This window comes from Lissotriton vulgaris, chromosome 6 (assembly GCF_964263255.1).
Source record: "Lissotriton vulgaris chromosome 6, aLisVul1.2, whole genome shotgun sequence".
Classification (NCBI taxonomy): domain Eukaryota; kingdom Metazoa; phylum Chordata; class Amphibia; order Caudata; family Salamandridae; genus Lissotriton; species Lissotriton vulgaris.
Window position 1 is genome coordinate 1,772,634,449 of NC_141694.1, and position 17,199 is coordinate 1,772,651,647.

The 17,199-nt window shown below is 44.4% G+C and overlaps 1 protein-coding gene across 1 annotated transcript in view; it reads left to right on the top strand.

The window, feature by feature from the left end:
• Positions 1-249: 249 nt before the first annotated feature.
• Positions 250-17,199, top strand: part of EFR3B (EFR3 homolog B) — a 1,036,998-nt gene continuing 1,020,048 nt past the window's right edge. The window contains exon 1 of the mRNA XM_086928032.1: positions 250-326. Within this exon, the coding sequence (XP_086784158.1) occupies positions 320-326 (7 nt within the window). The 5' untranslated portion in view covers positions 250-319. The remainder of the gene's footprint in view (positions 327-17,199) is intronic.

A 17,199-nucleotide genomic window follows, 5' to 3' on the forward strand; every position in this document is an offset into this window, starting at 1 on the left:
ACAGACATTGGGGGGGGGCGGGTGTTGGGCATATAAGGAGGGCGGGAGCGGTAATACATGAATAAAAAGATCCAGCGTGGGAGGGGTCGATCTCAGTGCTTCCACCCTCAGTCATCCCCGAGGACGCCGGTGTCCGACACAGCTGAATGAACCTCCCCGCTCCTCCATTCATCCCGGCCCCGCCTCCCCCCGCGCCCCTCCCTCGCTCCGCTGCTGAATGAAAAGGAAAGTGATCGGGGCCGGGCAGGCAGAGGCATCTGCGGGAGGCGAGCAGCGCACCAGGCACGGCAGGAGCCAGGCGGCGGGAGCCGAGGCGAGGATGTACGGTAAGGAACCTAGCGCTTTCTCGGGCCCCTCGCCGCTTCGAGGCGGCAGCCAGCCCCTCTACCCCCGGGCTGTCTGCGCAAGGAAGCCGGAGGAGAGCCTCGAAGCAAGGCAGGGGCATCAAGGCTGCTTGGCTGCATGTCACGTCCAGATGTGCCGCCCCTGGCTGTGTTTTCTGCGTGCCTACTAGCGCGGTGGTGCTGGGGCGCTGCATCTGGCCTCTCTTGCTGCTGATGCTGTGGTACTGTGCCGCTGCAGGCTGGCTGCCGGCAGGAAGGTCATTGCCTGCGCTGTGGCTCACGAAGGCATCTCTGGGCGAAGGTGCCCGCTGCGGGGGGCAGGGGCAAGATGCGCGGCGCTGCCAGCAGGTTTCCGACTCTCAGATTTGAACAGGAGCAGCAGGCACTGGGTGGCGGGCTCTCTGTGCCAGGCTCGGAGGGCCGGGCGTGGATCACGCCAGATGTGTGCTTCTGGCTAAGCTGGGGTGTGAGGGGGCTTGTGTGGTGCAACTCTGCAGCTGAATCCCTCTCAGCACTTCCAGGCTGACAAAAAAAGCAGTTTCTAAGCGCTCTGTCATTTGCCCAGGACCAAACACTTATGATGTCATAAGGGAGCTGACATGAGACTCTGGGCCTTCTGTTTCTACGACTCACAACCGGGCCACTAGCCACAGCATTGTCGAGTGAAGCAGAAAGCTGGCCATGTATTCACCACTTCGCCTGACAGGCTGATAGTTGCAAATCACCGCACACGAAAACAAGCATTGGAAATGCAATAGGTCTCGCAGCATTAGAGTTAGTGCTTTTAGAATTGTTTATGGGTTTTTTTGTAAATCTTTAGCATTTTTGTTTCCTGTAGCCAATGCTAAAGAATTAAAAAAAAAAGCCATAAACATTTCTAAAAGCTCTAACTCAAATGTACATTAATTACAAAAGTGAGAAAAAGGTCACATTTCCAGGATGTGTATAAATCTTTCACAAATTAGAGGTTTGGTTGTCAAAGGTGCATGGGATATTAATCGAGGACACCTCAATAGCAATCTTTGGAGCCATGCACACAATAACAAAAATAGTAGTTCTCCGTCTCTTCTCCAGCAACATCCTTCTGACCAAGAGAGTAGCTAGTGACTCAACCACCCATAAAGCACTTTGTGTTATATTTAAATGATATGGATGTGCTATATAAATGATTTAATACAATCCAGGTGGAAAATGGATGGTCGCTATGCACTCAACGTGTGTAGCCCCTTTAATCCAGTCAACTGCAGAATTGTATCTGAATGTAGAATTACAGTTCTGTAGACTATGGTTTCAAAGATTTGCACTATTCAGATTGGCACAGCAATGCAGAATAGAGAGCCCTGGCAGATGCTAGTTAAGCTTGTCCTGCACACTGTGTCAAGAAAACACATGCTTGCCCAGAAGTTCAGGCTGTGTGGGCCGAGTCCTTGAACTGGATCTTCAAAATTGACAATTAGTCCGTGCACCATTTATGTCTGATGGGTGATGGTGCCAAGGAAATGTTTTGACAAACAGACTGTAGCCTTCAGGTTTATTAAATTTGGAGATCTTTGTAGGTCACAGAATCGACTATAACACATCTGGTGAGGTTTGACATGAATTGCAAACCTGAGAAAAAGACTCCTGTTTCCAGAACGTGCATAATTTGTTCATGAATTTAGCGGCTTCTCTGTCAATGGTACATGAGAAATAAATGCCTCTGTAGTGTAGGATGTAGGGGTTGCATCGTTTATAGAACAGTCAATCAAAAGACATACAGTACAAGAGTACCTCTACAAAGACTTAATAAACAGAAGTACAAAAATGTATCTTAGACTTGTTGGGACCCCTGAACGAGCGGAGATGGTGTGTGATCCCAAACTCTGACTAATTTAATAAAAGTGTGTTGAACAAAGAGGAGGATTTCAATCTGGACGCTGAGGTTCTGAACCCATGCACTTTCTCTATTTCAGAATCATTCTAGTACAACCCCACAGTGATGTCTGATTAACTGAGTTCCTAGGTTAGGGAGTAGATTTTTTTCTCTGCCTTTTAAACATAACCAGCTTTATGCACAAAATGTGTCCATATGTCCCAATTGGTATGTTAAAGTTCATCTCTGACGCAGGCTGACACCAGTCAAAAACGTTAGTATTTAATTAATGATTACTGGTGTAAGTCTAATGGGGTGGTGAGAGTTAAACTTGCAGGACTTAGGCCTCCACTTAAAAATGTATAACTCTCGTGCCCTAATTCAAAAATCAAGACTTCAAAGCACGTTATTTAAAATTTAAAGAAGCCGAAGAAAGCCCCGAAACCAAGAGTGCTGCTTTACAGTTTGGCAGCATTTAGATTTCACAGTCTTATGTGTGCGCGACATAATTGTGCTTTTCTTAGACACACATCGGCAGAGTTTTCTCTTCCTACACCACATTGTGCCCGGTAACATTCACTGCATCTTCAAAAATGACTGGGAAACGAAAAACACTTAAGTTGTAAGAAAAAAAAAACTCTCCAGGGAGACAAAGTGCTCCCGAGCCTCGTTTTATTTGTACATCAGTTTCTGAAAAGGCACACTTTTGCGTAGAGGTGGAACTTAAAATCGCCACTGCACTTTCCAAGTCTATGCAGAGGTGGTGGAGATTAAACAGACATAGCAGTATTTCCCCACACTCTCTTCCATATTATACGAATTATTTTGCTGTGAGAAGGACAATTAATGGCGGGGAGAAAGCGCTAGTGTGGTGACAAAGCCTGAATAGACAGCATTGTGTGGTTTTTGGCACGCCTCTCCGTTTTTGGGCTTGCATGGTCTCAATGCTGATCGTAATTACATATGTGAGTGTGAAACTACACTTCTCATGTATTTATCTAGCCATGAAAGGTATAAGGTCTAAAGATTTATAAATCATAATCAATGTATCCCCAATAATGTATTCTTAAACCACAAGCCTTGACAATTCTTTTGCACAAGGAAGCAAATACTGCGGTAGTTCATAAAGGGCCTTAATTCAATGAGAGGTACACCCAGAGGGATAGGTTTAATCAATGTTTATCTAATACAGCTCTAATCAACAGTAAGTAAAACTCAGTCCGGTGCTCGGAACGACTAACATACTTGGAAATAATCTGCATTGAAATTCACTGCATGCAAACTTCTCTCATACATATTCATTGTGCATACACTCAAAACCTGACTGGAATCCCGGGCTCAAAATGCTCGGCCTTATTTTTACCCATTTCTTTTCTCCACTTCAAATGCAGATTTGTTCAGAAACGCCGGTTTGGTTGAATCAAATGCGGATTTAAACTGACACACAAACACAATGACGTTTGTAAAATCAGAGACATTGACCCCACAAGAGTGTTACCCTTTAACAACATTACACAGCCAGAGCTAGAGTTGTGGAGGGTTGGAGGCAGCAAGACACAGATGTATGCAAATAGTAAGCATGATGGGAAGAAAAGATGGCCGCCCCTGAGCTCTGCATGGATAGTCGGATGTGAACTTTGCATAGATAGGATTCCGCAAATGCTCCCTTATTTTCTATTCCGCAAAAAAATGCGTTTTGAGAGCTTTGAAAGGCTTCGTTATTAACGTGCACAAATCTTTCCACTCATGAGAAAGGGTCACACATTAAATCCCTAAAACTAGAGTTATGTATAAAAAAAAACCGAACTTACTTTGCTTTGAAAGGTTTTCAGGGGCTATACAGCACAAAAAGACACGGACATTAAATCAAAAAAATGCGACACGGCGGGCAGGGGTGGGGGCGGAGCGGGTAAAAAAAATAAACAAACAAGACGGAGGGAAGAGAGGGGAGGGGGAGGAGAAATGCGACACGGCGGGAAGGGGAGGGGGCGGAGAGGGTAAAATAACAAACAAGACGGAGGGAAGAGAGGGGAGGGGGGAGGAGAAATGCGAGACGGCGGGAAGGGGAGGGGGCGGAGCGGGTAAACCAAGACGGACGTGCACGCGCTTTTAAGCTCAATGCGCATGCGCATTGAGCTTAAAAGTCACGGGCACTGCAAGGAATCGCCACGATTCCTTGCAAGTTGGGAAAAGAGTTGATAAGTCCCAATACTCTCGCTTGCTCGATGCGCATGCGCATCGACAGGCGAGACCTAAAAAACCTTTGGAAAAGGTCAAAAGTGTTAGGTTATCTTACCAACATTTAGTTCGCACTGGACCTTCACGGGGAGACCTAGCGCTGCGAGGTGTCTAGTGCCTCTCTATGCAATCGGAAGTTATGGAAGGGGGTGTTCAGTAGACAGAGGGGGCCTTGCTTTGCAAGGAGATAACTGTCATTGGCTAATCAATATGAGGCTTTTGAGCTCTGCAGTGACAACCAAGAGGAAGTGATTACTTTGCGTAAGAGGTGGTGAGAGAAGCTCTGTGCATTTGAGCTAAACTCTCATCGCTCTAGAGAACCTCTCAGCGTGCAGGGTAGCAGTCGGACTAGACTGCCGGCTCCGTGACATCTCTTCCGGTCTCGCTTGAGAAATAACAAGTGTCTGAATCTGCTAGCAATTATCTTATATCCATTAACTTTAAGTTATGCTATTCCACCCTATTTGTTAGCATGTGATGATACAATAGTATCTGTCTGCATACATTGTGTGATATGCCATACTGTGTTTTGACACGCTACACATAATATATACAAATATATACACACACACATATAAATAATCCTATGGGCGGTCGCCAGTAGATAACTATAGTTAATACCTAGTTTCCTTAGGACAATCGTTTTTTGTTTTGCTAATAACTTTGCCACCGTTTGGCGAATCTTCACAATATTTTCAAAACTAGTTTGCCACTTACTTCAGCTGCTGTCTGGAAAGAGTTGCATTGATTCGTCAAGTTGGGGCAGAGAAAAAGGGGGTCCATTCAGTAGTTTGGGATTTATTAAAGAAAAAAAGATTTATGTATATCTAGGTACATAGACCCTCAGCGGATCCGGCAGATCACTTGGTGAGATCTGATTGGCTGCCACCACTTCAGCCAGGAAGTGGTGGCAGCTATCTTGGGACTCGGCCTAGTCCTAAGAAAAATCATAACAAAAAAGGCAAGGGGCAGGGTAGGATTACCCTGATCCCCTAAGCCTGGGGGTGGATTCCCAGAGTGACGGGTGCAAAAAATGTAAAAAAAGAAAAAACTGAGAATTTGTGGAGGATCTGTGGGAAAATGTAAAAGAAAAACAAGCGCAGTTTCCCACACTTGTGTTTTATTAGCCCTCTTGGGGGCCCAGGTTTCATTATTAAATCTAGAGGGGGTGCACGCGACTCACCTGAGGTCTTGCCAAATAAAAGAAGAGGAGAGGGCCCACAGGCTTCCCTTCCCATGGAGCCTTTAGCCCCAGGGACTCCATCCCCTGGGATCCAGCCTTATTTCATTGTGCTAGGAGAGCACGCACCCCGCTCCCCTACTGGGCTGATTTCAGCCCCACCAGCCCCGGGGTCCAGCCGTGAAATATGAAGGCCAATGTAAGCACTGGGGACCACCACCCGGGCTTGACCATAAAAAAAGAGGAGGCGGGCCACACAGCCCTGTCCCTGGGACGTGTTCCACCCCGGGACCCCAACCTCTGGGGCCCAGCCTTGCAGACAAATGGGAGGGGGGCACGCAGCCCCCCTCCTGGAACCAATAATGGCCGTGGGATTGAATCCCTCAGGGCTGGCTGCAGCTATGTCCCAGGGTGCCCACCCCTGTGACATAGCAGTTTTCCTGCCCTCATTGGTGCAGGCAGGGAATCCTGTGTTTGCTCTCCCTTTGCAGGAGCAATGTCAAAGCTCACGCCAAGCGAGGGCAAACACTAAGTTCGCTCCCAGCTGGATGGAGCATGAAAAGTGCTGCCACCTACTGGGAGTGGACTTTTCATCACTTTCCCTGCCTGTGCTGAAGCAGGCAGGATAACAGATGAAAATTTTCCCATCTGCAGGGAGCAGAATTCATAGCTGCTCCTAGCACCCGCTTGAGGCGGGGAGCTGGCGGGGGCACAGACGCATTGGGGTTCCTCCAGTCGTCCCCTACAATGTGCAGGTAGTGCCCTGGTGGGATCCAGGGCACCCACCCTTTATTGGCTGGGCCCCGGGTGATGGGGGTCCCCAGGGCCCAAAATTGGCCTTGAATGTGGGGCCCATGTAGCCTCTCTCCCCTTCACTAACTTCACTAATGAGCCGGGCCCCAGGCAATGGGGTCCGAGGCCAAAATCGGTCTGGGGTGGGGGGCCATGCAGCCCCTCTCGCCCATCACTAAGGGGATGCTAAGGCGACATTCTATATGTAATGTCACAATGTGCTATTTCACACTATGGTAAGGTATTATACTAAACATAATGTCACGATATGCTATTTCACACTATGCTAAGGTGTTATTCTATATGTAGTGTCACAATATGCTATTTCACACTATGCTATGGTGTTATTCTATATGTCATGCCACAATGTGCTATTTCACACTATGTTAAGGTGTTAGTCTATATGTAATGTCACTATATGCTATTTTACACTATGCTGAGGTGTTATTCTATACGTAGTGTCACCATATGCTATTTCACACTATGCTTTGGTGTTAATCTATATGTTATGCCACAATATGCTATTTCATACTATGCTTAGGTGTTATTCTATATGTAGTGTCACAATATGCTATTTCACACTATGCTAAGGTGTTATTCTATATGTAGTGTCACAATATGCTATTTCACACTATTTTAAGGCAGCTGATAACCAAGGGAATACTGAGACGTGACAAGTTTTCGGGAGCAGCTTTTGAGAAAAGAGCACCTGAAACTAGTGATTATTCTGTTCAGTAACAGTTTGCCAGATAAGTGCACTGAGGAACAATGAGATAAAGTGCATTTTAATAATGATTATTATTATAATACTAATAATAATGGTTTTGTATAGTGTTAGAAATCGACATTTTGATGTTTCTAAGTTCTATAAATATCCCTAGTTTAATGCAATCCAACATGTTTATGTTAAATGACTCAACATTGAGGTGTTCTGCGAAATGGCTTTTGGTATATCACAGTGGATTTTAACCTTTTGACTTCTGTGGACCCCCACTTAATCCTTAATGGAATTCGGGGACCCCCACTGAATCTATATCAGAAGCCGAGGACCCCCGGCTTAAGCAATTTTGATGATTTGAACCTCAAAGCAATTCACAAAAATACGGAAGCAAGCCTTCATAAAGCAGATACACAAATGATGAAAGATTTTATTTAATTCAGAAACAAATAGCAAAAACATCAAAATTTAGATTTTAATGGGAGTGTTGGTGCTTTTCTAAATTCACATGAGGCCACCCATTGTCCATACTATAATCTGTTTGATGCATTTGCTCTGCTCCCACGTATCAATCTGAGGACACCAATTTAATTTTTAATCTTCAATTTCAAGTTCATTCACATTTATGGATCAATGTACATTTTTTTATTTTACTTCTCCATTTTTATATGCTTCATTAATCTGCTATTATTGTTTAATTTTTTAAGCAGTCGCAGTTCCCCTGAGTAGGAGTCGCGAACTCCAAGGGGTTCCGCTGGTGTATGGCAAATTACTCTATACTGTGTTAGAATGCGTTTTGAAATATGTTATGGTTGCGTGTCCTCGTGTAACACTTAAGTGCTCCGTGAAGGGGCAAGTTGGATGTGTCTGTTAATGCTTCAGTAGGTTGTTAATGACCCCTCACAGCGTCAGATCGGTAATCCACTCTGCGCGTCCCCACTGTCTTTCCTCTCCTCTGTTTCTTACACAAAGGGAAAATCTAGTACAATTTACAGTCGTGTACATAACACCAATACAGTTGTTTCGTTTTCTGTGCGGGTATAACACTGATTCAGAGACAGACAATGGGCCCGGGCACCAAAATAAAAGTGGCCTCCATTAGTGAATTAGAAAGCTAAAAAAAGTGGCCTCCATTAGTGAATTAGAAAGCTAAAAAAAGAGGCCGATGTTTGCAAAATGGGGCAGTTTTGAACTTGTAAAGATAAGCCTATGTGTTTTTCAAGCTATGAGAGGCTGCATTGATTTGAACTTACTCCAGGCAACATTTGTTTTAATAGATCGGAAATCAACAGTAAAAACCGGCACACCAGGCCCTAAAAAACCCGCAAACAGGCATAAAACACAGCCCATACAGTGATCTGTCATAGAAACCCAAGGGCCCTGCCTGACAGTGCTACAGGGCAGTCCACCTCTGACCTCTCTTAGCTGCAGAAAGCTGTCATGTACTGGGAGCTGTCCAGGTGCTGAACACTGCGGGCTTCTGACTCGCCACTCTGTATGAGTTTTCAGTGACACTACAATACACAATGCAGCCTACAGTGCAGAAAGGCCTACATGAAATGGTAAACAATGCTGAAAACGGCCGGCTCCTGCAGTTTGCGAGGTAGAGAGAACATGAAGGTGTTAGAAAAATTAATTAGAAAACCATAGGCTGCGAGCCAGAAAGTATGAATCATATCAGCACAGTTATGCCAAGCCCACACATATGCAGGTGGTGTTAGATGCGAAGGAAAAGACACAAGGCAGGCAGGTATCTGAATATTCCACACTGGGGATCCCACGGGAAGGGGATGTTGATGCTGCTTCTTTGGGAGAGGGTGTGGCACAGCGGTCTGAGCTGGGGATCTGGGTTCGATCGGTGTCTGCGCAACATCCTGTGATTCTGGGCGAACTACTTAATCTCCCCTTGGTGATTACCCTCACCGGTGATAAGCCGTGCTATATAAATCTACAAACTGAACTTAAACTTTCCAACTGAAAACTCTAGATTCGGTTAAACGGGATTACAAGTGAGTCGGTAGACCCGACACATATTCAGCTGCGAAAAGGAGGTGAAATATGCTTGCAGAATGGACCAGAATTTGGGAAAAACACACCAGAAATCTGTGAAGTAACAATGTTTTTGGAATGTTATTCTCAATTCCATAAGTCAAAATTCGTAATGGCGAGGTGACAGTGTGGTAATACCAACAAGGACTAGTAATACCCTATGAGATGGAACAGTTCCATATTAGTAGAGCCTGGTGACGGTGCGGTAATACCACCCAAGATCGGTAATACCCTATGAGATAGAACAGCTGCGTATTAGTAAAAGCGTGGTGACGGTGCAGTAATACCCCCAAGGGTGGTAATACCGTATTGTTTTGTATTGTAATTGCATTTATATAGCGCTTACTACCCCTGACAAGGCGTCAAAGCGCTTTTTCGGCGAGTACCACGCTACTCCGGGACCCATAGAGGATTAGTGTTGAATTAGTATAGTGACACATGTAAGTACATTTTAAGTGGTGTATAGGTTAGTCAGTTATTTGGATTTGGAATGATGGCAGAAGGATAGAGGAGGAAAAAAGGTTAGTATTTATATAGCGCTTGTTACCCCTGATGGAGTTTTAAACCACGCTACTCCGGAAGCCCATAAAGGATTAGTGGTGAATTAGTATGGTGAAATATGAAAGTAATTTCAGTGGTGGATATTAGTGAGTTACTTGGAGTGAGAAGGATAGCAGGGGATAAAAGGGGAATAAAGGATTGCATTCATATAGCACTAGTTACCCCTGATGGGTGTTAAACTCTTTTCTGGCGAGTAGCACGCTACTCTGGAACCCATAAAGGATTTGTGTTGAAAATTAGTATAGTAAAATATGAAGTAATTTGAGTAGTGGATATGTTATTCAGTTATTTGGGTAGATGCAGTAATACCACCCAGGGCCAGTAGTACCTTATGAAATAGAACAGTTCCATCCTATGGGGGTTGTTTGGCATGGACTTCCAAGACCTTTCTTTGATAGGACCTTCACACTAATGCCACCCGTGAACCCTCCCAGGTACCCCTGTAAGCGATGCCCGCCGTATATGATGAGAATGAGATGCACAATGTAGTGTTTGATAATGAAACTGCCCAACTTACGCATTCAAGTGAATATCACACTTACTGGACCGTGGGTACTAACAGAATGTGCCCAAATAAGGCCCGAATCTGAGTTTTGTGCCCAGCCGCGCAGTTTAGATATCACCACACGATTTGATGCACTCACCAGCCCCTGTATCTCCGCTTCCCTGTTGCTAATAGTTAGTGTGTACCGTGCTGCTGGCAATCAATTTTCCTTCTTTTCCACCGATGACATGAGCACTGTTCTGAATGTATGCTTTATTGATAATGTGCAACACAAACAGAAACAAAAAAGGTTAATAAAAACGATTTAAACAAAAAAAATTACTGTCTGAAAGAGTTTGGGCTTAGGAGTGTATTTTTACCTGGGTGTACAGGCATAGATTAATCTCAGTATGCATGTGCCAGTGCCTGTCCACAGCATAGGCACCCCACCCTAAATAAGAGGCAGAATGAGCACACGGTGGCCCCAGGCGTACACACAGAAACTAGAGGGACCTGGGAACCAGTGGGCTAGTCATTGGTTTGGAGTCAGTGGTCTCAGGCTTGTGGGTGTGTCCATTATTCTTCCTATCCGTCATTTAATTGGCTGTGACTGAGAATGATTCAAAAGTTAGATTTCTGAACAATGTAATTTGTATTAGTAAAACTGGGGAATCATCGGAGCTGGACAGCCAATTAGATTCCACTGAAACAGTTCTTAATTTGAGTCGGTGATTTCTGTGCTCGGCTCCGGCACTAATTGTCAGCACCTGAATTTCTGGCGGTTTGCCACATGGCGGTGCTCTTTGTATAATTAAGAGATGAGCACACTAACAGTTGTTTTTTTAATTAAATACACATTAAAATGAATAATACTTGCCACCCATACCATTCTTATAGATTTAGGAGCATGGAATAGTCTGAATTGGTACATTTGTAGGAGTGAGATTGTTAGTAGTTGTGTTGGTAGCACTGGTAGGGGCAATAGGTCGTGCAAGCTGCAGGGGCCTCCTGACTATTTGTTTTACAAATTAAACACTAAGCAGAAATCAATAAATAGCTACTGGTATTATAGCCCTTTTAGCAAAAGTTAGAACAGTGCTGTGTTCTGACAGAGTCCAGAGCAGTCCAATATCGCCAGTTACAGCCTACATTCGTCAGAATGTCATAAACTGTCTCAATATAAACATTTTAGTGATTGCCCGTCCCTTGATATTTAATTGTACTTTTTCTATTCTTTTAGTATATATTGCTGCGTCAGAGAAACTGTATGTTTTATGAATTCAAGCTGGCAATGTGAGGTTTAATGATTCTATCTGATATCATTTAATAGACCTTATTTTTTTGTACTATACTGTGTGTGTGTGTGTATATATATATATATATATATATATTCTCCAAATCGCACCAATGTTCACGCTGTCAGAAAAACGCCACTCCACGCCAGAAAGTAACTCCAAGGGTGTTTATTTACACAGTAGGTGTGAATAAACACCGTTGGAGTTACTTTCTGGCGTGGAGTGGCGTTTTTCTGAGAGCGTGAACATTGGTGCATTTTGGGGAATTGAATTACCGGCGTGCTCGGCCGGAGTACACGCCACCTCCCACGGGGCCATCTGCAAGCAATCGGAGCAACCGTGGAAATTATATATATATATATATATATATATATATATATATATTGTCTTTTTGGTCGAATATCCGAACAAATAAAGTATTATCAATTGATTGCCCCTTCAGCTTCTTATGTGCCATCACCCACGGCTCAAGCCCAAAGTCTAAATGTAACTTTATTAATCAACATTGCAACTTGCTGCCTCTTGTTGCCTTTGGCTTTGCGGGATGGGAGGAACGCGGGCGCTTTCAGTGGGGTTCCCTGAGTTTATTCAGTGTTCTCCATTATAGAGGATATATTCCCAATGGTTTCAATAATTAGCAAGTTGATGTTTATTCTACTCCTGATCTTCTGGTGTGGTCCTCCTCATCGTCAATTACAGCTGGTCATGGTTCTTGATGTGGAACATCTGGGAGATGTGTGCAGCACCTGAATCTGAAGGCATGAGCTTACATTCTGTGTGACCTGAGGCACACCAGTGTATGGTAATATTCCTTGGTTACTTAGCTGCAAATGCGGAGTCCCAAGATGCTGAATTTAATTTTAAACCTTGCGAGGTAACAACAAGATAAACCATTCCATGTTTATGTAACACTAACAGGTTCTGTTCTACAGTACAGGAGGGAGATAGACAAACCCAAGCCGCATCATTAACCGGTGAATGCACAGAAACTGCAGAGGTAAAGATGAGGCACAGGTGTAAGCCAGGTAGATGTGAGACATTGCTATTGGCTGCCTTCAGGATGAAGGACTGGTGTGCTGGCTCTTCCTGCAGCAGGAGTTGGCAGGACGATGGAGAAGTGCATGGTCTGGGGAGTACAGTTTGGTGAGGGGTGTCTTTTAAAGAATCCTGGTCAGAGAAAGACATGCAAGAGACTGTCTGAGGTGTGTGACCTAAGCAGATTGGTCATTAGTTGCACAGAGGGAGATGCGTAGTAGATATAGGCTGCTGTAGTAGAGTTGCAGAACTTGCAAGATTGGAATTAATTACACTTCAGTGAGCAAACAGTGTGCACTGTCATGAAGACTTTTGAGTGTGGAGTGGGGATCTGTTGTGTCTTCTCTGAGACATTGGCACCGCGGCTATAGCTGCTACCTTGACATAGGCTCGCTCAAGAGACCTCGCTTGATGCAACGCGTTTTAAACTGCTGATTGTTTTGGCCATCAGATACTGGAAGGAATATATTCTGAGTTTTAATGGTGCATATTATTTTCGTGCGCCACTAAGTAGCTGGTTAATCAATTTCCCACTCAGATTCCAAAGTCCTGTGTTCATTTGGACTCTTCAATGGCCGATGATTTAACAAGCACGAGTTAGGATATGAATCTGCAACTCCACAGATAAAGGGATGAAGCTTCCTGCTTAAAACCAGACTTGATAAACCCCTGGTTCCAGGTGGCTGATGTGCTTGGCCTATCTAAAAACCTCCTAGGATCTTACGCTCTTATACAGACTGAGATGGACATACGTTGTAGGCTCAACGTCAGCTTCATATAGCTGGTCCTGGAAGCCCCTTGGACAAGCAACAGTAGTCAAAGAAAAACGTCCGCGTGTCAGCGGTCGCAGGACAGGATGGAACTTGTGCACCTGGAGACAGGTTGGTCAAAGGGATTATATTCGGGTGCTTGTGCTTCTGGCTATTTTCCTAGCCTGTCCTGAATCATAAATAAACTTCAATACTGTCATCACGCAAATAAAAAATATGGAATACACAAATAATGAGGTGGACACCCCATACAAGATGGAACCAACAACAAAGCAGGCTGGTACCCCAGATGCAAACCAGATGAGCAATCAATAGGGGAATGAGAGAATCATATAAATGTTAGCAAAGACACGAGGGAAATCTTCCTTTAGAAATCTCATGAGCTCCCAATGTTCTATCAATACTTGATACATGTTTTAAAAAGCACATGTAGTTTATGACAGTGGGGTTTGTGATTAATTCAGTCCATAGCTGGGCAGTCAAAGCGGTTTGCAAAATATATGTTGGATGAGTTCAGAAGGATTCTAGAAGTATTTCCTTTAGGAAATCACACATTTTTGGCTGAGAGATTTTCATTCATGATCTAAGCAAGCTTCCTCAGCACCAAATCAAGAAACCTCTAAGGAGAAGTCCCATTTCCCCTTAGATTACGCTTGTCCTATCCCCAGTAGCATGGGCTGATCTCAGAATTTACTCTGTGGGAGTGGCAGAGTATTCAAGAATCAACAATGAAAAAGCCATGCACTTAAAAGGATACCAGGTCCAAACTAAGTGTGTACAAATAATCAAAATGTATTAATTAGCACCACTAAAGAGTTGGAAACATGAAATAGTGATAAACTGACAAAATACGCATCACCGTTTACATTTGAAGTTTGTGGGTCCTGTTGTAAATGGAGATTTCAATAGGAACCGGCGCAAGTACATGAGACACAATGGAAAAGGCAACACATCTAATAAGTATCCCTAATGGTCCTTTTAAATCAGAAGGGGCTCAATCTATGTTGATGAGAACCTAATCCATGGCAGATTTTCCGGATGTTCAGACAATATAAATTGAAATACAATGATTTAAAAAAAGAACACATTCTTGCAGATAATGGAGAATTAGAAAATCTTCTGGAATTTGTCATTCAGGACCTACTATGGACTCTTTACCTGTATTTAACAGGCCCAGGTACATCGTTAAGTAAATGCGCCTATGGTTGAGCTTCAATGTAGGCATAGTTCAGGGGAAAACATTTACTTTTACTTAGGACAATATTCACAGATTGGCCCATAGCGTCAATAGTTATCTTAAGGTGATGTCAAGGGCTCCACAAAGTCAGACATGGTGAGTTGGAGGCTTGAATAGGTTTTAAAAATAGAGAAAAGCACTGAACGGAAGGAATGTACCTCTGGCGGCCAATGGCAGATGTACTAGATGGTTCGCCTGGGGTGGTTTGCCAGTTATGAACTTTTAGGAATTTGACCTCTACAGCAGGCAGTGGTCATAGCCCGAGGCCAAACAACACTCTGGAGTTTCAGATCAGGCTTATTGGAGCTCGGGTTCTGCAAAGTTGGAAAGGTTTAGGGAAAGGCAGATGCCAGCAGTGGCTGAACATTTTTGAACTCTTCGTTGGATTGGGCCAGAATTAGTTCTGCTCAAATGGGATAAGTTCAAATCTTGTACTTGATATTCAGAAGATTTTGGATCCCAGAGATCAGGTTCAGTTGATCAGGAAATCTGTTGACTAGTCACCTTCTGCTCAACCGTGAAGTCAACTTACAGGGACGATAGTCGGTTCACCATGAGCAGAGTCTGGAGTGAGAAGACAGAGAGGGGGGTGACCATGCTCGGAGAGATGGTAGCATCAGGAAGCACTAAGTGACCACTAGTTTGTACAATTTCAACAGTGAGGCAGAACAACACTAATGCTGATTCCAAGGCAGGAGAAACGAAGCGACAGGTCATTATTTGCAGCGTGCAAGAGCGTGCAATCTAAAAACCCTCAGGTAAGGGAGATGAATGTGAAGGCGCAGGAAGTCAAATCTATAAGCAGGCTGGAGAGTTTTAAGAAAGCTGAAGAAGACAGTGATCCTGGGAAGAGGCCATTCATGAAGTTGGGCCAAAGAGAAGTTTTCAGCAGAACAGACCAGCAGCCACACAGGATTTCAGAAGAGGTGGCGAGCCAGAAGAAACCAGCAAGTTCATGCCTGGGCTTCGAACACAGAGTGCTTACTGGAGGAACTCATGTCTCAAGTGGGAAAAAGAGAGGCAGGTGCAAACTGGCAGGCCAGGGGAGGGACTGCAAGGAGCCTTTTATTTCCAGTAGTGGCTTATTTTTACATGGAGCTCAATGGATGATATTCAGTGAGAGCATTACAGCATACCCGTATAAGCATCGAGCGGGATTTGAAATGAAGAACCTATAAAAAATAATAATAGTTCATATAAGTGGCTGAAACAGAATGGGAAGGAGGGCATTTCAAGCCACATCTTGCAAAGACTTACACCATCACAATGAGTATCACCTCCTGTAAATCCCCACTGCGCCCCAAGCAGAGCACTTTTCCTATGACCGGCAAGGGTAGCCCAGTGGCCCTCACTCCTGTTTCAGCTAGGCAAAGACTTCAGGCAGGCAAGTCCTAGGCTTCAAAGAGCTATATCTACGTGCCTTCTGACTCTATCCTCCTGCATTCCACAAATATCAGCACTTCATGCTTCTTGGCGCTTGGGGTTCTCAGCAGCATACCTGAAAACAGCAGAGTACTCCTTTCTACCAGTGTGTGAGGGCATACCCAGCTCCTTCTGATGAGAAAATTGAGTCAAGAGAGGAAACTGGGCTTTGCTTCCTGCAGAGGAGCTCTTTCCCCAGCCCGCCTACAAGACCAATGTTTGGCACAGCTGGCAGTCAGAGGAATAGCAGGGAACCCCCCCCCCCCTTCTGTGCTTGAAGTAAGTAGGCCATTGCTGGTTCTACAGAGAACAGCGGTGCCTGCCTTCTGAAGTGGTTTCCACCTTCACATACCTTCTGCTGAATGGCCCACTCAAGGACGTTTCCACAGGACGCCGATCAACATTTACATTTATTTCCAGGCTTCTTTTCAGTCAAATCTAAATGCAAGTGTCAGGGATTGAAATAGCATTTTTAATTTTCGACAGAATATGATGTTGGAATAAGATGTCAACATGGGCACCTCTGCTTTAAAGGTTTAATGCTTACATCTCTTCATCTACCGAAGTAGTAAAGATCAGAGATGCCATCAGAGAGATTGTGATAAAGACTTTTAAAGCACTTTAAGACGTAAATCAGATCGTTATCTTTAAGTTCACTGTTTTCATGGTTCCTGCGGGACAGAACAAAAGTAAAGTTGAGCAGAGTGTAGGACATGTCACTATTTTCTCCTGGTCCACTTTGAAAGATGCACATTGCCTGGTGGGGTCTATGCCCAGATACAACGAGTTTGGAGTGCAGTGGAACTGGGAAGAAGATTTGGTCCAACACCATGAAAAGCATCAAGGATGAGGGGAAGCACAAGCCTCAGTAAAGTCCCATACATAAGGCAATAGTCAAGTATAAAATATGGGCTTTGCAGTAGGTATCTGGGACATCCACACCACATGAGAAACATTTGCAGATCCAGTGTTTGTTTGATGACCCCTTGTCTCCAGGAGAATGGAGGAAGCAAAGCTAGGAGATGGACTGCGCTTATCGCTGGCATCAACAAGCCTTTAACTCATCTGGGTCTTGCGGCAGGTGTCAGCGTGTTCAGCTAGATCGAACATTTCCAGAGAATCTGATGGGATCAGCAGATCCACAGCACAATTCTTAGAAACATTCAGCAGAGCTTTGCAAGCACTCACCACAAGCAGCACACAACAGAAACAAACACCAGAA